At 48.6% G+C, this 20,699-nt stretch overlaps 1 protein-coding gene across 1 annotated transcript; it reads left to right on the top strand.

The window, feature by feature from the left end:
- The first annotated feature begins 1,256 nt into the window (after positions 1-1,256).
- Positions 1,257-20,497, top strand: VOPP1 (VOPP1 WW domain binding protein). Its single transcript, XM_078860593.1, has 5 exons — positions 1,257-1,591; positions 11,758-11,813; positions 15,360-15,437; positions 18,095-18,246; positions 18,946-20,497. Exons 1-5 carry the CDS (start codon positions 1,538-1,540, stop codon positions 19,275-19,277), a joined length of 672 nt encoding a protein of 223 aa, XP_078716719.1. The 5' UTR covers positions 1,257-1,537; the 3' UTR covers positions 19,278-20,497.
- The last annotated feature ends 202 nt before the right edge of the window (positions 20,498-20,699 follow it).

Here is a 20,699-nt window from a genome sequence, read left to right on the forward strand (position 1 = left end):
TCTGTGTGTGTGACTGTGTGTGTGACTGTGTGACTGTGTGTGTGACTGTGTGTCTGTGTGACTGTGTGTGTGACTGTGTGACTGTATGTGTGTGTGACTGAGTGACTGTGTGACTGTGTGTGACTGTGTGTGTGAGACTGTGTGTGTGTGAGCTGCTGTCAGAGCGCCATGTTGCAAGAGAGGTTATTGTTGGCTCGTCGTGCTCCAGGGCGCTGTTGTTAGAACCCCGTTACACACACACACAGTTACACACAGTCACACACAGTCACACACACACAGTTACACACACACAGTCACACACACACAGTTACACACACACACAGTCACAAACAGTCACACACAGTCACACACACACAGTTACACACACACACAGTTACACACAGTCACACACAGTCACACACACACAGTTACACACACACAGTTACACACACACACAGTTACACACAGTCACAGACACACAGTCACACACAGTTACACACACACAGTTACACACAGTCACACACACACAGTCACACACAGTTACACACAGTCACAGACACACAGTCACACACAGTTACACACACACAGTTACACACAGTCACACACACACACAGTCTCACACACACACAGTCACACACACACAGACACACACACACCCCCACCACCACACACCCATCATCACACACACACAGACACACACACAGCCACACACACACAGACAGTCACACACACACACACCCCCACCACCACACACAGACACACACACACAGACACACCCACCCCCACCACCACCACCCACCCATCGTCACACACACACAGACACACACACAGTCACACACACACAGTCACACACACAGACACACACACACCCCCACCACCACCACCCACCCATCGTCACACACACACAGGCACAGCCACACACACAGTCACACACACACAGACACACACACACACACCCCCACCACTACCACCCACCCATCGTCACACACACACAGACAACAACAACAACAACCGCCATTCGCCACTAAGTGGCGGTGACGTCACCACGACGCTTGTGCCAGGCCATGTGCACCTTGAGGCCACGTGAAGTGTCGAACGCCCGCTGGCAGGAGGTCACGGGGCAGACCCAGGTGCCACGGGTCGACTGACCGAGATGACCGAGATGCACACACAGTCACACACACACACACACCCACCACACACACAGACACACACACACCCCCACCACCACACACACACACAGACACACACACACCCCCACCACCACACACACACAGACACACACACACCCCCACCACCACCACCACCCACCCATCGTCACACACGAGACGCGGCTTTGACAGCTCCGCGACGGGGCCGTTACTGAAGTCGCCGACACGTTTTTTTAAACCCCCACAACACTAACCACGACAACAACAACAGCAGCAGCAGAGGATGAGTGGTGGTGGTGGTAGTGGTGGTGGTTGTTGTCGTCTGGGGTGAGGCCGCGTGATGCCAGTGAGGCGTGGGCGACCTGTGAGGATCGCGGCAGAAGAAGACGAAGAAGACGACGACGACGATGATGGTGGTGGTGGTGCTGATGCCGCTCGCCATCGCCGCCGCGATGTTGGAGGTGATTGTCGTTGTTGTTGTTTATCGTTGTTGTTGTCGTTGTTGTTGTCTTCGTTGTCGTTGCACGTCAAGCGCACGTGGTGTGGGTTACACGTGGTGTGTTGCTACACGCGGTGTGTTGCTACACGCGGTGTGTTGCTACGCGTGGTGTGTTGCTACACGTGGTGCGTTCGAATACGATGTTACATTGAGTGAATATATAAAATGGTTGAACACAATGTCTAAACCAATACTGATGCAATGATATACATATTGTTCTGTACAGTATATGCATCATTATTAAGGACAATGTGTATACAAAAGGAGACTTCTACATATACCATGCTATAGTCATAATAAACGAACACAATGTGTGCATACCAATATAGCAATACGATACGTGTTGTGCAAAATATTGAATACAATGTATGCACTATTGAGGGTGCATACATAAACATTATGAAGTGATTTAATTTAATGTATTCACTCGTGTATCGGGAACATCGCTGGCAAAATATCACCCGGCAGGGCTTCCATGTCAAGCAGAGGCAAACCCGTGCAGTCCTTTAGATTGTGAAAGTACCGTGTAGTGTGTAGGATTATTCACTGTCGAGAAATTTAATGTGGCCCCATATAACACAACACGGGGTGACCAGCCCCTCCCCACCTAGCCCCACCCCTCCCCCACCCAGCCCCATCCTCCCCACCCAGCCCCTCCCCACCCAGCCCCCACCCAGCCCCACCCTCCCCTCCCCACCCAGCCCCCCCTCCCCACCCAGCCCCTCCCCACCCTCCTCACCCAGCCCCTCCCCACCCAGCCCCACCCCTCCCACCCCCCACCCAGCCTCACCCTCCCCACCCAGCCCCTCCCGACCCTCCCCACCCAGCCCCACCCCACCATCCCCACCCAGCCCCTCCCCACCCAGCCCCTCCATACCCTCCCCTCGCACCCAGCCCCACCCTCCCCACCCAGCCCCTCCCCACCCAGCCCCTCCCTGCACGACGGACGGACGGACACAATAATCCCCTGTGGGCTGGTGTAACCAGAGGTTCCTACCAGTATAACATGTTACATGCGTTACCCTACAGGACTGCTACTGCATGCACGACAGTGTATAATGTCCTGAAACGATATTCTGAATTATTGTATTGTAAGAGCACTACTCTCCACTGTAACGTATACACATGGCGCTGGACTGCATTGTGCATACGACATCGACTGCTCTGTTGCCAGCGCTGTATAACATCGCACTTGCCATGTCCACGTGGGGCTTCTTCTAAGTGCATGGTTCGATGGCACCACGAGTTCAATCCCTCGTCAAGGTCAAGCGCCGGTGTGGGCACAGTCTCTCTCGCACCAGCTGCTTCGGGATGTGGTGGCAGGGCGATGAGGAGGGGACGGTGATGGTGGCGACTGGCAATGTGCAATTTGACACCACCACCAGCACCACCAGCACCACCACCAGCAGCACCACCACCAGCACCACCAACAGCACCACCACCAGCACCACCAGCACCACCACCAGCACCACCAGCACCACCAGCACCACCACCAGCACCACCAGCAGCACCACCAGCACCACCAGCAGCACCACCAGCACCACCAGCACCACCACCAGCACCACCAGCACCACCAGCACCACCAGCAGCAGCACCACCACCACCAGCAGCAGCACCACCAGCAGCACCACCAGCACCAGCAGCACCACCACCACCAGCAGCAGCACCAGCACCACCAGCACCACCAGCACCACCAGCAGCACCACCAGCACCAGCAGCAGCACCACCAGCAGCACCACCAGCACCACCAGCAGCACCACCAGCACCACCACCAGCAGCACCACCACCAGCACCACCACCAGCACCACCAGCACCACCAGCAGCACCACCAGCACCACCAGCACCACCAGCAGCACCACCACCAGCACCACCACCAGCACCACCAGCACCACCAGCAGCAGCACCAGCACCACCAGCAGCACCACCAGCAGCACCACCAGCACCACCACCAGCACCAGCACTACCAGAACCACCACCAGCAGCACCACCACCAGCACCACCAGCAGCACCACCACCAGCAGCACCACCAGCACCAGCACCACCAGAACCACCACCAGCAGCAGCACCAGCACCACCAGCACCACCACCAGCAGCACCACCACCAGCAGCACCACCAGCACCACCACCAGCACCACCAGCACCACCACCAGCAGCACCACCACCACCAGCAGCACCACCACCAGCAGCACCACCACCAGCAGCACCACCACCAGCAGCACCACCAGCACCACCACCAGCAGCACCACCAGCACCACCACCACCAGCACCACCAGCACCACCACCAGCAGCACCACCAGCACCAGCACCACCAGCACCACCAGCACCACCAACAGCAGCACCATCACCACCAACACCACCACCAGCACCACCACCACCAGCACCACCACCAGCACCACCACCAGCAGCACCACCACCACCAGCACCATCACCACCAGCACCACCACCAGCACCACCACCACCAGCACCACCACCAGCACCAGCACCACCACCACCGGGTCTCTTGACTCGATGGTATCATCTGACCATGGGCAGGCAGATTGACATGGAGGGGGGGTGAGGTGTTGCAGGTTACAGGATACAACTGTGCAATACCCACAATGTAACGTCCTTGTAATCCATACAGTCTGGGTCATTCGTTGATAGAGAGCTGTTTTCAGAAAACCAACTAGGACACGATTACTCTTTGGTTCTTTCGGTAAAGTCACGTAGATGCTATTTTTAACTGCAATTTTGTGTTAGCAGCTAATACCAACTGAGCTATACTGTAGCTCTTTTTTAGAAGCGACCTTTCCACACGAAATTGTAGCTCAAGTTGTTAGTGGCTTCTCATCACGTGGACATTTATAGCAGCCAAATCCTGCAAATGTATGATTCTAATGTCTTCCTCTCTCCTCAATAGGTAAATTAACACAGTCTATAAGGCAGTGGTTCTTAACCTGGGTTCGATCGAACCCCAGGGGTTCGGTGAGTCAGTCTCAGGGGTTCGGCGGAGGTTAAGACACACACCTGACTCATGATTGTGCACCAGTAAAACATATACCTATGTTTTGAATTTGAAAAAATATTTTATTTTTCCAATTAAGAAGGGTTCGGTGAATGCGCATATGAAACTGGTGGGGTTCAGTACCTCCAAAAAGGTTAAGAACCACTGCTATAAGGTAACCTTGAGGTCAGGCGAGCAAAAAGTCATTGAATATTGTAGAAGGATGGCTCAATAGCATACAGAGGAGAAAGAGAGAGATCGTTTAGAATATTCCCACAAATAAATGTGTTGAGGTTGGTGGGGAAACGTGCAGTGCTTTGGCTTTGAACTAAAAAAAACGTCCAAATTTGCCCCTATTCCGTCCTAGCACGAGTTTATTGAGTGGAGTAACTGCTATGTATACATGTTACACTTCATGAAGCACACTAAGTGCATGGTTCTTTTAAACTAGCCGCGGTTGCGGTGGTGTGGCACATGCATTGGCATTGCTGTGTTCTAGACGGTGGCTCGGATGGGTGGCAAAGCACGTGAAGTGGAGTGGTCTTGTTCTCCGCTCGCATTTCCCGTTACGTGAGCAAAATGTCACCATTGTCCCACAACACTGTGGACTGACAACCCACGCGTTGCGGTGATGTCGTCTTTGTGTGTTTCACACACGACGCGTGTTTCATTGTCGTCGTCCGCTTACACGACACGTTTTCTCAAACAATATGTGCACAGCGTTTGGGCAAGTTGGCCTGCTGCCTTGACTGTAGTTGAACAATTGCATGAGATTATTATTATTATTGTAGGGATTTCAGCAATGACGAGAACACGTGTCCGTGTGTCTTTCTTCATGCAAACAATACATACAAAGGCTGCCCGGCAAAGTGTGTACACAAGTACAGTGATGTATTGTATGCACTAAGTGAACGGTGACCGTAAGGTGAAATAGAAATGCACACAAGGTGAGTGGGATCTCGTGTGTGTGTGTGTGTGCCGGTCAATGTCAGAGTTCATCCGTGCTCCACGCAGTTACTGACAATCGTCTCTGTTGGAGGCCCTGTGCGCATGATGCAGCCAGCGGTGGGAATGTCACTTTCTTGTGACATGGGTCAATCTCCCTCTCGGACAACAGTCGTTTTACTTCACACAAAGCGGTACTCATTGTATCAACCCAGGGGGATGATGGGCTGTGAGTAAAGTCACTCTGACCAAAGTCCCACGCAGCCATATCTCTCAATGTCTTTACTGTATGTTTGGTTTAAATATTAGATGGCTCAGGTTGAGTGCTCTCAGATTATAAATTGCAATTACTGTTGTGTATGCCTGTTTATACACAATAGCATGTAGGCATTCAATTATTGAATAAGTACTCTAGCGGAAAATATAAATATTGAAATACCTTGTTAACAATTTTTAAAGTTGGTGTGTATTAAACACAACAACCTCTGTTGTCTGCTTTCTAATCTAGTAGAGCATGCCCGTTGTTATTACGATATACTGTGTCACCAAGAACTACTCGACATTTCATGGGTATTTTAACACAAGGGAGTCGTATATCTTCATTCTAAACGGAACATCAATTGAGTGGCTGTCATGCCCGTTGTGAGTCCTGAACCCATTTGTTGAAATTCCATGTTCCCACGGCAGGAATCGGTCTACTCATAAGACACCCAGGGTTGAATTCCCATCAAGTGATGCAATGTTACCACGTGGTATATATCCCGCATTTTGTCCCAAGTACGGTATGTCAATGATTAACATAAAGATAAAGATGCCCCCTCTTTATCAATACTGTACAGAAATTGTTTGCAAGCACCTATTAACACTGACCTGGCAAATGAGGGGGTAGTGAAGCCACCACGATGGCAAGCCACCAATTCCGAGGTCTCCACATTGCACCAACTCCTGTCCTCAGGGCGACATCAACTTAGGTGCGGTGCAGTAGTCCCCTTCCCCTTTACATTGCTACGTGTGCATGGGTAGCTATCTGTATCTGAAGCAGGTTACCTGGGACCGTAATGCAGTATATGAACTACAGTTACTGTTTGTAATGCCAAATCAGTACTTGAAACCCAAGACAATGTTCATGCTGTACTGGATAGCAGAACTCCAATAATTCGTGGTGATATGGGGCGGGAGGGCCATATCATGAGTCCTGTAATCCGTGGCATGCCGCAGAGATATAAATAGTTTGCGACGACGCAGTGTGTGGCGGTTCACCGGAGGAACTAACACCAACAACAACAACATCAATCCAGAAACAACTTGCAGATGACGGGAAGTGGGCAAGTGGTGAGCGGCCAAAGTAATCCGTGGTAAATTCCCGGAGTGCAAGATTACGAGTTTTCTCAGATCCAAATAGTGTCAATCTGCGATTATGGGTCTATGTTAAAGAATGTTTGCATTATTTCTGACTTGATATCCAAGTCTAAAACATGCAACATTCTCTTCTACCAAAAAAAGCTAATTAATTTTATAATGTTTTATTTTTATTATTTTATTATTTCCCTTCTACGTGACTTTACCGAAAGAACCAAGAAGATGAATCCCTGCAGTCACGAAAGCTTTAAATCGAAATTTAACCGCCTCTACGGGGAGGGATTCCACATAACTTTGAGATCCTTCAACAAACTCCGAGATGAGAAGGCTCAGCTAATCGAGTCTCTCACCTTTCTGAAGAGATGCCGCGACTCTAACCTTAAACATACGCTGCCAAGCTTGGTGGTGTTCATTCGGACGCTGTCTTTCCGACAGCCCTGTTCTTCACCTGAGGACGGCTGTTTGCGTTGTGGCCGAAACGTCGTGAGAATTTTATTCTATTATGTTTTATTTTTATTATTTTATTACTTCCCTTCTACGTGACTTTACCGAAAGAGCCAAGAAGATGAATCCCTGCAGTCACGAAAGCTTTAAATCGAAATTTTACATTTCTCTCTGCAGCTCCGTGAATAACTTCACAGCGCTCGCATGGCTAGAAAGCCAGCGGCCTCTTTGAAATGCGTATCGCTTTGACAACAAAAATATTACTTGAATACAAATGACAACAAGGTAATACAATTATAATGAAATTAGAATAAATTGTTATAAACTACGGATGCCAACAAACGTGGCGCGGAATATGAGAGGAATTAGCCGCTCCCGGAAGAATTCCAGAAATCCACGATGTTTGTAGATTGGAGCACCATAAACAGTACATGTATATTGAAACATATACACGCTATTTTCAATAAACTTCAGTGAATTTTTACGTGTGCCAACTCATTAGTCAAACAATTTAATCTTACACTCGAATTTGGACAGGTCTTATCGAAGGCTGGTTTAAGTATTCGACTCATAATCGGGTGTTGAGTTCTAATTTAGTGTCTCGCCTGGTTTTACGTAAAGAGACTTTCGCATTGGTCGTAGGAATTTAGAATTTACACCACTGGCTCAGGACCAACAACGGTGATGATCACTGCCACACATTTCCATGAAGCACGAAGGGCATTTGAGAAGATACTCTTCAGTCCGATATGGTGTTTTGGTAATTCCCCCCAAAAATACGACGCAGGCAGCAAAAATGATCTGACAATTGCACCATGGATTCCACGCAAACTGGCCTGTATGTATGTTGAACTTCTTTCGCAGCGTGCGTAGCTACCCGTGCAAATCGGAGGTGCGGTTAATTTAATCCGTGTCTAGATTGGGCTGTCCGCCCTAATGTACTGCGCCGTGTATCTGAACCTTGAGTGTGTTGTGGCAGTACGATATGACACACGCGTTCTAATTAGTAACATCAATTGGCATTGACTCAGACGCATTTCTGTGTCCAGCATCTTGCTGCAAATAATTCCCACACGTCAATTTGGTGCAGTGCAGGCTGGGTGTGTGGCTGTAGGGACACACTTAGAGCACGTTGAACGTGATGTCCCAGTGGGCAAGTTGTACTGATGTCAGGATGGTTGCACAGTCTAGAGTTTGGAGAGAGAAAAAATAAAATTCACTGTCCATTACTCCATAGTCATGCCATCAAAATATCTGTTTAATACATTTTGATTGTTAGTCACCGTATGAGTGAGTGGACACGGTTTGTTGTGTGCACATGGACTGCTTCCAGCTCATAATGTTTGACATTTACCGCCTCTGGTGTAATCTATATTTTAACCAGTGGTGACTAAGTGCCCATGTAAATCGTTTCTCAAGCACACAGGCCATGAATATTACAGCAGCAACAACAAAGAGCACTGTACGCTACATGTATAGAAAGTCGAAGGGGTTTCTCCAGTGGACGTGGGGATGTGGCCTTCCCCAAAGTACTGCACCGAGCCAGCAGTAGGGCTCTGACCTCTGAGGTCAGACAAAAAAAAACTGGGACATATCGTAGGAATGAGAAGACAGTATACCATAAGCGAGGAGAAGTATTTCTGCAATACATTTGTCTTGAGAGGGGCATTATGTTTTCTGCAACTGAAACTGGGATTTGTCAACAAGTCCTGGAAGAAAAAACAACCTCTTATGGATAATATTGGTCGCGAAAGCTTACGTGTTAAACTGAAGAGGAGGGCACTCTTGGGAAAACCAGGATAGGTGGCAACCCTAGCCAGTGAGTGGTAAGAATTCCCCATTGTTATGGCAGAACAAGGTCCACAACCATCGTGAATTCCCGCAGAAAAGTGGAGTGCTCATTTTTTGTGAACTCCGGAGGGATGATGGTCTGAGTTGACCTCTGCCTGTGATTTGACCATCTCATTACAAGTGCAACGTTCTAGGCAGTGTAGCAGACCTGACTAATCATCATAATCTCAGCATCAGCAATTTTTTTAAATTCTCTGTTGGATGAAGGCCTTCCAATGCCGTTGCCACCCCTCATGATCAAGTTTGTCATTTTAGCACTCGTGATGTCATTGCGAAGTCACTCCCATACATATTCGTTCAACATCAACAGTGATTTCCCTAAAGGCCATGCTATACTGTAACTATAAAGTATGTTTTTAATCATCAACTAAGCTTCAAACTCACGTGGGACAGTGGGACACCCAGCCGACGTATGTGTCCACTGGATATATTTCATTAAATTAATTTTTTTGCCGTGAAAAATTATAAACGTAGCTGCCACACGTGGTTTAGCTACACGCCGAAATCCTAGTCTCGGCATTGGCTGATTGAAAAGGGTCGTTCAGATTATATTTAAAATGACTTGTTAAACCTAGCGACAGTTATGGATCACGTCCCACGCATGCACCGTAGAGCTGGCGTGGAAAGACTGCATTGATCACTCTCCCTGTTGTTTTAGTCTTGCTGTTGTTGGCAGCTACAGTGTTGGTATTACCCCTGGGAATGTTGTGCATTAGCAGTTGAGACCCGTCCTACACGTAGGCAGTGCAGCAGCGAGCTACAGGCAGGAGGGTGGTGATCGCTGTTACATTGCTTATGGCTTTATTTTGGTGATTTCGAAAGCGTTTTTTTTGTTTGGCCATGTTTGTTTGTTGTAGTACGGAGTTAGAATGATGGCTTTAATCTAAGTTGTCTTGTGGTTGTTGTTGTTGTTGTTGTTTGACTTGCATCCCACTGGGATTTTTGCACAGCGTTGGTGTACGGTGCTTTTTTTCTCGAGGACTTTGCAGTTTTTTCCTGGATTTTTCTGTTTGCGCATAGTCACTTTAAGATGTTTTCATGTTTTTGTTTTTTGTTTGTTGCGGTTGCACCCGATTCAAGAGCCGAATGGCTCACAGGGCTATACCAAATAAATGAAACTGAAAAAAAACTGATAGATTCAGACTTGTAAGAATTTAGGCGAGGGCTTTTAAATTGAACCACAGAAGCAATTAACATCTCATTGTGTATGTATTGTGCAACATGTTCACAGAACCGCATACGTGTGTTAGTCATTAAATGTCATCCCTGTGTTTGCTTTGTAACACTAAGTCGAATTCCAATTAAAGGCTTTGCATGCAATTCAAATAGTGTAATCAAGAGTCCTGTTTCTCAGCGACAATCTTAATGAATATATTTTTTTTCAGGAGGGTCTTGTGTGAGATGCTTCCTCCATTTGAATGCAGCGAGATTCGTGTCATTCGTGGCCAAATTTACTGCCCTTACCCATGGAAAATTTTGTCACCCACGAATGGATTATTCCTATTATCCATGTTATCTCTGTTGATCGGCAAAGTCGTCCTTTTTACCGCAAATAACCATGCGAATTATTTTTGCGGTAATCAAAAAGTGCCCCCACATATGAATATGGATGAAGTGTTTCACAATCTTTTACTGTGTAGCAAGAAACCGGGGTATCCAGGGGGAGACCCACACACATACAAGTAGAATATACTCAGTGGTCTGCACAAATAGGTCAGCAGCCTGCATGCTGGAATTGCCCTCATCAGACCACCTCATCGCCCAATAGGTGGGTGACTCATGCTCGCTGATAGTCTCTGTGTGGTCCACCAACCCCCCTGCTAGGATTTTCTGGATTAAATCAGTGTGCCACTGTGAACGGCGGCCCAGCTAAGAAGGGAAAATAAAAGTGACGTTGGGTTAGATCGTCTAAATGTAACTGTGTCGTTAACCAACCACCACCCGACATAGTCAATGATTAAGGTTTGGAACGACAACAAAACGTGGAAATTAGTTGCTCTCCAACACACCGGGGTGCTGAAGTAGCAACTGATTGGCACGTTCTGTTTAAGTGACAAACCTCACTACTTGGCTGTGTCGGTGGTGGCGGGTTTACCACCACATTTATATGTACGCGATCTAACCCAACAAAAACCTCCGTTACTGACAGGTCACTTAGATCATAGTGCAGCACGCTAACCACTGCACCACCACTGCTCCACCTTGCATATCACACGCAAAATAAGTCAAGACCCCATCCCTCTTCAAATACATGGTGTGTTTCATCATCTTTGTTCATCTCGTGTGACGAAAACTTTCCATTTCTGTAGTGGAGACAGACTGTTGATTTGCCAGATTAGAGCAATTCGGGCTAAAGGAATGACTAGGTGTTTGAGCTCACCTCCATGTTTTTAAATGACCTGATTTGTCTCTTGTAACGAGTGACGATTGACCTAAAGAGGATGGCCCTCTTTTAGGCACGACCGTGCTGAACAGCTGATGATGATGATGATGATTGCCACTGCTGCTGATGATTATTCTAATGAATCACACCTCTTTTTCGACAGGCCTGTGAAGCCAAGTACTGTAATTACCACAAGGATGGTTTCAGCCGGCCTTTCACGTAAGTGCAATGATCGGTGAGTGCTTGTGATGTGCGCACAGCGTTGCGGGGCGCAAATTGCTCGCACCTCTTAAATGGAAGCCGCTTCTGAAATGGTGGCATCGCTGCTCAAAGGGGACACACGCTGAATTGTGCGCGGTTACGGAAGGGGACCGGCGCCATGTGAGTGAGGTGTGTGGGTGGCCCAGGGCGGTACGGGGGCACAGGGCAGGGAGGGCGAATGTCCTCGTCACAGTACTGAGCCAGCGCTGCTGGGATCCTGGTTTCGGATTGATGGCAGCCATCCATGATTAAGTCCGCATTGCCATCTGTGACGAGTCAACGGTCTCACCCGGTTATCTCGTTAATGCGTTTAAAAAAAAATACAATCTTCAAAATCGACCTTTCTCCAAATTTTTTTGCATTAACATTCGTACTCGCGTTCTGGCCCATGTGATGTGGACTAACCTCCATTGAGTGCGACGGAGCACGTTACAGTATCATAAGGCATGAGGGGTTATTATAGGCGCGACTCCACGAGTAATCTGTGGTTTCATTTCCCAGGAATATTCCCTAATATGATAATGCGTTTCTCTGCTGGCAGAACGAGCTACAAAATTATGTTCATTCTATTCATGACATGATTGGGTACAACAGCACGTTTGGAATATTGCCCGACAGTCAAAATATACAAAAGCACTTTCCTGCTCAGCTGAGTGCGCGGCAGCATACATTTCTTTTGCGCAGCCACAAGCAAGTGGTGGAAATTCTACGTTCCTATGGCAGGGGCGAAGCTGTCTATAACGACAACCGCCATGGTCGTCCCACAAAGTGGTAATTTTATCCACTCCAGATGATCGAACGACTTGAGGCCATCGTTGACTAGACTTTGATCTTGTGGCCTTCTGAATGCGAAACATACGCCTAACCACTGTGCCACCTGATCGATTATGGAATATGACTGCAACCCGTGATTCGGAACATCGTAGGGTTAAGTGAGATATCAGCAGGGGTGGAATGATGTATCTATTAATTAATTGATTAATATCTATATTTAAACTGATGATCCAAGTTCACAATGGTGATTGTTAGATAATGTGTTATATGTACGGTAATCGGCTCACATTATGTCCACACCCAATAAAGGCTGCATGGAGATGATGTAATCTTTAAAAAGTACAAATATTTAAATCAGATCGTGAATGAATTGGAGACAATTCATGGAATTTCATGGGGCAGTGGGGGGGTGAATAATTCCACCCTCGTGATATGATACACTATTGCAGCTGTTACAGCCAAAGTATCCAAACAACCATCTGTCGCATGCGGAGACTGACGCACAGTTGAGGGCAAAGTCGCTGTAGCATTGTTACGTTGTGTGCAGCGCTCCGTCAAAAGAGGTTCATGTGGAAGGGGAGCCATGGCAACGTGACAAATGTTACAGGAGCTGAGCATCTGTGTGAAGCTAAGGCAGTAAACACAGTGCCTATCATTTTCAAATGGAGGGGACAGGCAGAGTGGGCAGGTGTTTTTGTTGTTGTTGCCAATATATAGGCAGCCCTCGCCAATTCTCTGGACGATGCTGGCTGCTTCCCCGGTTCATGGAAACCGATTTGTCTTGCCCTGGGCAGTGCAGCATCAACCTGTTGACTGGGAAAGCATATTTTTTCATGATGGTACATATATTTTAATCAAAAGTTGTAATCGCTTTCGACGTTTAGAAAATGCTTAATGCAACCCTAATATAGGAGGAGTTAAAGCTTCATTGGTGGTGTGAATTTATTACTTGAAACACTGCCCTGTGGAGCAATACCTGACCAGCAGTGGAGTGGCCTGATTCTAGTGTCACGTTCTGGACCCGCCCTTACTGGACATGTGTGACAAAGAGCTTCATAGCTCATCGGATTCCTCCAGTACAATTCAATATTCTGATTCTGCTTTGCTCGCAAATCGAAATTTATGAGTTCGTTACCCGGTCGGGGATCAAATCCACCTATCACCTTTTTCGATTTAAAGCTTTCGTGACTGCAGGGATTCATCTTCTTGGTTCTTTCGGTAAAGTCACGTATAGGTGATAGATGTTCTTGGTTATTTCGGTAAAGTCACGTAGAAGGAAAATAATAAAATAATAAAAATAAAACATAATAAAATAATTCTCACGACAGAGTCTGTCTCGGCAGACCTGTTCTCCATCTGAAGACGGCTGCTTGCGTTGTGGCCGAAACGTCGTGAGAATTATTTTATTATGTTTTATTTTTATTATTTTATTATTTTCCTTCTACGTGACTTTTCCGAAAGAACCAAGAACATCTATCACCTATATAGGGCCAATCAGTACCACTTTGTTTAAAGTCAAAGTAGCTAATACTATTGAAAAAAACTCTTCATGGTACATGGGATTATTTTAGATGGATAGAATACGTTTGTAGCCACGTACTCTCTCACGGGATACATTGCAACATTGTGACGTTCCTTGGGCGGGTAGTCCCATGGGCATCGGTGGCATATGAACACACCGGACCGGCATTTGGGATTATGTTAGGTGTTAATTTGGAGCTTTCGTGACTGCAGGAATTACTCTTTGTTTTTTTCGGTAAAGTCACGTGACTTTACCGAAATAACCAAAGAGTAATTATGGTAGGTGGCCAGGAGATGGCGGTGCAGCAATGAATTTGATCACATCGCGCTGTCCCCACGCGTTTGTTGGGGTTTCTCTGGATACTCTGGGTTCCCTCCCACATGTCAAACACCTTTTAAAAAATGTGATTGACCAAACACACACCAATTGCAGAGCCCTCCTGAAACAGTGTCTCGATACTCGGGGAAACTGTTGTTTTCCTGGAGAGAGGACGTTATTGCAGTAAAATAGCAACGGTACTGTATTTGATTTGATTGTTCACTGTTCAGCAACCATTATGAAATAACCCAACCAATATGGTGTAATTTTACGGCAGTCCAGTACTGTATACATTTAAATATGTATTTTTATTTTCAGAATAACTGCAGTACATATTCCAAAGCTAGCACAAGCATAATGCACAGGTTGCCGTTAAAAGCGAGAGCTGAGAAAATGAAGATGTTACTGCTTTGTAAATTGACTTCACACAAAACATGAATTATACGCCACTTTGATTTTTAAAGCGAAGTAGGCTTGATCTTTGATAAATTCTCAAGTGAACATGGCCTTTGTGGTTTACGTAATTGAGTTATAACCGTAGTCAGTGGAGTTTAATTAACCCCCCATGTTATTTTGAGGTGCTATTGATTTCGACTTGGGGAAGTAGAAATCTGTGGAAGATATAAAACTGAACATTTTTGTTATTTTACCAGGTAAGGCCCACTGAGTTTTCTAGCTCTTTCTTTAAGAAGTGACCTGGTCACAAATGACAGCTCAACAAAGTGGCTTTTCACGTGGAAATGTATAGCAGCCAAATACTCTTAGAGGCATGTTTCTAAATATCCCCCCCCCCCCCGCAGAGAGAGATATACGCCTATATTTGTTATGTTTCTCGTCTGTTAATGTGCGTCGTGTTTACTTTTTGCACCTTCACTTCTTGCTCCCTGCAGGTGCCCCCCGTACGAAGATTGCTGTGGGAAAAAGTGTTGCGTCCGCGTGATTTCCCTCTACCGCATCTGGTATTTCTGGTGAGAGCGCGCGCACGCAGACGCACGCACGCACCACTACCCCTTCTGTTGTTCCCATAACCGCGGGCGACCGCTGCACGTGCTGGCTTCACGCCGCCGCAGCCATCGTCTCATCTTTAATCTCGCCTAAGCGAACGGGTTTTCGCGCAGAAACTCTTTGTGAGACATTTTCACGGCCTCGTGGAAAGACTGTGAAAGTGGCTCACAAAAGTGGCCCTTCCCACAGCGCCTGCGCGATCTGCGGTTGCACTTTCTGCCGGCGTGCGAGTGCCTCCCCCCTCCTGCGTGCGCTTGCTGCCAATGTGCTCTTGGCGATTGCTTCGCCGAGAGGGAAAGGCTCGTGCTACCGACGAAGGAGTTGACCTCTTTGGCGTCTGCGTTGACATTGCGCAGAAAGCACACTTTAAAGTCATTTGAGTTTCCACCGTGTTGTCGGCAATGAAAAACGACTCTTACCCGCGATCCGTAATTCACAAAAATTAAACAAGTTATTTGGTGATGGTGCATTGGTAGTGGTGCACAAACACAATTACAAAACACTTTCGACAATAACACTGCTTGAAATAAAATATATATTAGGTGACATTTCAGACATTAGCCCTTCTCCATTACATATGAAGAAGGACCATTACCCAAAAACATTGTGCATTATATATATTTGTTATATATTATGCATATAGGCAGTGTTATTGACGAATGTGTTGAGGTTTTTTTGTTATCCACAAATGCATGGAATCATTAAACCATTATCCGCAGCTAATGAGTTGATGATATGCAAGTCAACCCGACTCTGCGGATGACCGAGTCATGGATGAAAAGAATCCCAAGAGCAGAGAGATTTTATTTTATTGATGTACTCATGCAATTTGTACTTAAATATTTCATTTATTTTTATTTCGTCACTTGTTTACCTTTCCTATAATTTGCACCCCTAAGGTTGTTTTTATATTGTTCGTTGTTGTACCTTTTTGACCCGCGCCCAGCCGGGACACCTGTGAAAAAGAGCTTCATAGCTCATCGGATTTTTCCAGATTATGATTATTGTCATTAACTCGGCTCACTGTTGCGAGTTGAAGCCATGCTTTTTCTCCCTCGCCTCCATAATGTGCCGCGAAAAACGTTGTTGCTACCAAATAAATTGAAAACACCTTCGTATATAACTGAATTTCTTTCAATGAGTTGCACACACCAATTACGCTACTCTTGAGTTGATCCTTAAAAGGCGTCCTTGATGGCGCAACTGCAGGGTAAAGGGGAGAAATGGAGAGCGATGTGGAGCTGGGCGGTGGGGGGAGTTTGTTACAAAAGAAGCAACGGGGATTATTTTCTCCATATTCCATCTGTGCAACACTACACATTATTCAGAATGCTTTTATATCATGCCCAGCCTTCCACCGTTGCATCTAACATTTGCTTGAAAGGCATCCATTGCACATGAAGGCATAACTCATTATGAACACAGTGGCACTTTTTTTCCCCTATTCCTTGGAATGTTCGTATTTAAAACCTAATAGGATAGCTTTTTTGTGCAGTCCAGGCTGAGGCCATACACTCACTGCACTTGAAAACAGCTGTCAATTACGGTGGCCAAAACCTAGATGTGAACCCAGGACTTGAGCAGTGTTGGCTTGGCATTATGACGAGGGCATGTGTCCTCTGAACTTCCTGACCACCTCACTAGATATATCCCAGTAGCAGGGACTGCACTTGCCAGGGTTCAATTCCCGAAACTGCCCAGGCCTGTAGCTACGTTACTTGCCATTGCCAAGAATCTGTCGATTGCCGCAAAATAGACGTTAAAGACTCAATTGCCACACAGAAGGGTATGCAACTGCGTATCAGATTACAAACCTCAAATCCACAATGCGGGACATACTTGGTTCTCCCTACAGAGTGTGGCATCTCAGTGGGCTTTATGCGGTGAAGCAAAGGACATTGAATTGCTTTGCACATCATCTCCAGGACTTATTGATTGGGCTGTGGGTGAACGAGGCCATGGAATAGGTGGAAGATGATGCTATGGAATGACAGGTACTTGCCAGCTCGGGGATTGGAGTGTGTCAGGCTATTTACACTCTTCCTGTAGCAATGTTAAATCACTTCTACAGGACACAGTCTCTTTGTTGAAAAGTCCTCTTTTGAAAATGTGTTTTCTGTGTGAACAGAGCCGATTGCTTCACCTGTCCATCGAAACGCGATATTTAAAGAAAGATGTCGCACAAAACGCAATTCAGTGCTATTCACTCGTGAAATGGTCGACCGGTTCTTTAAAATCCCTTTTTCCCTCTGCTTCTCACGGCGTAGCGCTGCAGCAGGCGAAAACGCCTGCTAACCACGACACCACCGCCAGGTGCGGAGTAGTGGTTAGCACACCGCGCCGCGAACCCGGCGACCCGAGTTCGATTCCCTGCCATGGCTTATGTCAGTGGTGATTAACCGCACCGGTCCCAGGCCTCCCCTAGGTCGACTCAGCCTTATGTCAGTACCTGGTGCTGTGTGTAAATATCAGCGCCGGGGAGACAAAGGTTGCCAGGCGTGGTGCAGGCCACACCACCACCCCCTTGTGCACCTTCACAGGTGGCCGGTAACAGCACTTAAGCCTGTGCACGTCACACGGGGGATCTCTGTTTGTGTCGCCTGGCCTGCGCGCGGCGTAGGTTCTGCCTTCTGCTCGGGATCCTCTTCTGCTGCGGCTCGGGGCTGTGGCTGCGCAGGAGGTACCTGGGGCCACGCGGCATCGCCAGCCAGCCCCCGCTCACCGTCACGTACACCGCGCACGCCAGCGGGCCCAGGGCCAGGAGGTTCCACAGTGAGTTGTTGTGCCACCCTCCCCACCCTGCCCACCCTCCCCACCCTGCCCACCCTGCCCACCCTCCCCACCCTGCCCACCCTGCCCACCCTGCCCACCCTCTCCACCCTGCCCACCCTACCCACCCTCCCCACCCTGCCCACCCTCCCCACCCTGCCCACGCTGCCCACCCTCCCCACCCTGCCCACCCTGCCCACCCTGCCCACCCTCCCCACCCTGCCCACCCTGCCCACCCTGCCCACCCTCCCCACCCTCCCCACCCTGCCCACCCTGCCCACCCTGCCCACCCTCCCCACCCTGCCCACCCTGCCCACCCTCCCCACCCTGCCCACACTTCCCACCCTCCCACCGCCGCCCACACCCTGTGCACGAGTTGTGGTCATGGGGTCACGGCCACCAATGCTACTTTCAAAGACGCGTGAGAGACTCAGCCGTGGCCTCAGCCAGGCTCAGCTTGCAGAAACCATGAGCACGGCTGGGACCATGGCTAGAGCCGGCTCATTTCTTCAGAACTGCTTTTTGTGTTTAGTTTGTTGTCCTTTAACGCACCTCTAATTATCACGGTTGGCTACGTACGGTGTGTAAGAAGTTCTACATACATAAGTACGTACATACAGAGCCAAGCCTATGCCGGGACCTGACGAAGTACACGGCCCTTAACCCTCGCGCCGCGCCCACCGTGTGCCGTCCCCGTCACAGACACGCTGCCCTCGGGGATGTACTTCTACACGGAGCAGGGACCGTTCCCCGGCGGGCAGGTGCCGGTCGTGTACCCGTACCCGCCGCAGCCCTCCGGCGTGCCACTGTACGAGCCGGGGTACCCGCCGCCCGTCTACCAGCCCCCGCAGCACCCGCTCGCGTGCCACGCTCAGCCGCACCCGTTCGGCGCCCAGAGCCTCGGCCACCAGACTCAGCCGGGCGAGCTGTCGGTGCATCATCACCGTCAGCAGTACGCGCACGTGCCGTACCCGACGCCGATGGCTCCTCCGCCTTCGTACGAGGAGGTCGTGAAGTCCTCGGCGCCGCGGTGAAGCGCGTCTCGTGTCGTGGCAGCGTCTCGTCGTGTGCGTCGTAGACCTTTCCCCCACCCTGTTGGCCGCACACTCGTGCGTGCGCACACACACACACGCGCACGTATACACACTCGGACGAGATTGCCCTGTTTAGCCTTGTCGAATGTAAGGGTGAGTGCCATTCGTGAACACCGTTTAAGACCAGGCGTGGGACACAAAGGGGTAGTGTGGCCGGCACTATGCCTCTCCACCTTTGTATCCCCAGTGCTGATGTTCACACAAACCGTACCAATTACAAACTTAACGATGACTTGGCCTAGGCGGCACTCCAGGAGAGCACCACTTACCACTGATGGCGTGCACAGGTGGGAACTCAATCCAGGCCATCGGGGTCAGAGCGCAGTGCGCAAAGCAACGTGCCACCGCACTTCACGTGCACACATCGACAAAGATACCCCCCCCCCCACACAGCCTTCAGCAGGTTATTGAGGCAAGTGCTGTTAGCAAGCACCTATGAAGGCCACCGCAGCTCAGGAGGGGGAAGCGTGTCCAGCACCACACCCAGCCGCCTTTTCCTCCGCAATTATACAACAACAACCGCTATTCGCCACTAAGTGGCGGTGATGTCACCAAGGCGCTTGTGCCAGGATGGGTGCACCTTTAGGCCTCGCTGGCAGGAGGTCATGGGACAGACCCAGGTGTTAAAACCCAATGGTTCACACGCAGACGTACTTATTGAATGTTTTTTTGTTATTGCATCCTAGCTGTCATGTTGTATTCTAGGTATACAGAGAGGAGACCTACTGAGTGGCTTCGTGTGGATTAGGCCCTTATCAGTGGCACAGAGACAGGTTAAAATCCTGAGCCAGGTTCGATTCTAAGTTTGAAACTTGGGCTCATACCTCCCAATAAAGCCGTGTTGTTCATTGTGATGAGCATACGATCTCTCCCCATTCACTGGACAGTTTCTAAACTGAGGACTTAAGGTAAATATGCTTTACATATTGGATTATGGGCACAAGGGGAACAACGTGTCTGCTTAGCCGAGGTGTTTGTTTTACTGATAAGAGGAACCTCCAGAGAGGACACGGGAATGTATTGCAGTTGGAATGTGTGTCATCCCTGCCAAAGGTTGTCCCACGTAGGAAATGAACGCCGCTAAATGTGTGATGTTACTAGAATGAGCCTGCTGCTTTTGTTTGTGCCTTGCCTGTATTAAATAGCACAGTGGACTTGCAGTCATTGGTGACAATGCATTATACATGTGCGTATGGACATCAAATTGCTTCAGCATCCATTACAACAGCGGGCATGCATCACATTTGGAGAACACTTCTTTGGTAATATCGACAGCCTTCTGTTATCCTGTAAGGTACTGGGTGAGTGGTTGTCTCTGTCCACATCCTCCACAAATGTCATCGGCCTTGCGTAGGACCGTGC

The sequence above is a fragment of the Lampetra fluviatilis genome, chromosome 10 (genome assembly GCF_964198595.1).
Source record: "Lampetra fluviatilis chromosome 10, kcLamFluv1.1, whole genome shotgun sequence".
Lineage (NCBI taxonomy): Eukaryota > Metazoa > Chordata > Hyperoartia > Petromyzontiformes > Petromyzontidae > Lampetra > Lampetra fluviatilis.

Excerpts from the sequence above, each read along its gene's own strand:
- VOPP1 (XM_078860593.1), top strand. The coding sequence starts at position 1,538 with ATGATGGTGGTGGTGGTGCTGATGCCGCTCGCCATCGCCGCCGCGATG. Across the intron at positions 11,814-15,359 it reads GGTTTCAGCCGGCCTTTCAC|GTGCCCCCCGTACGAAGATT; the intron begins GTAAGTGCAATG and ends TGCTCCCTGCAG. Across the intron at positions 15,438-18,094 it reads TACCGCATCTGGTATTTCTG|GTTCTGCCTTCTGCTCGGGA; the intron begins GTGAGAGCGCGC and ends CGCGCGGCGTAG.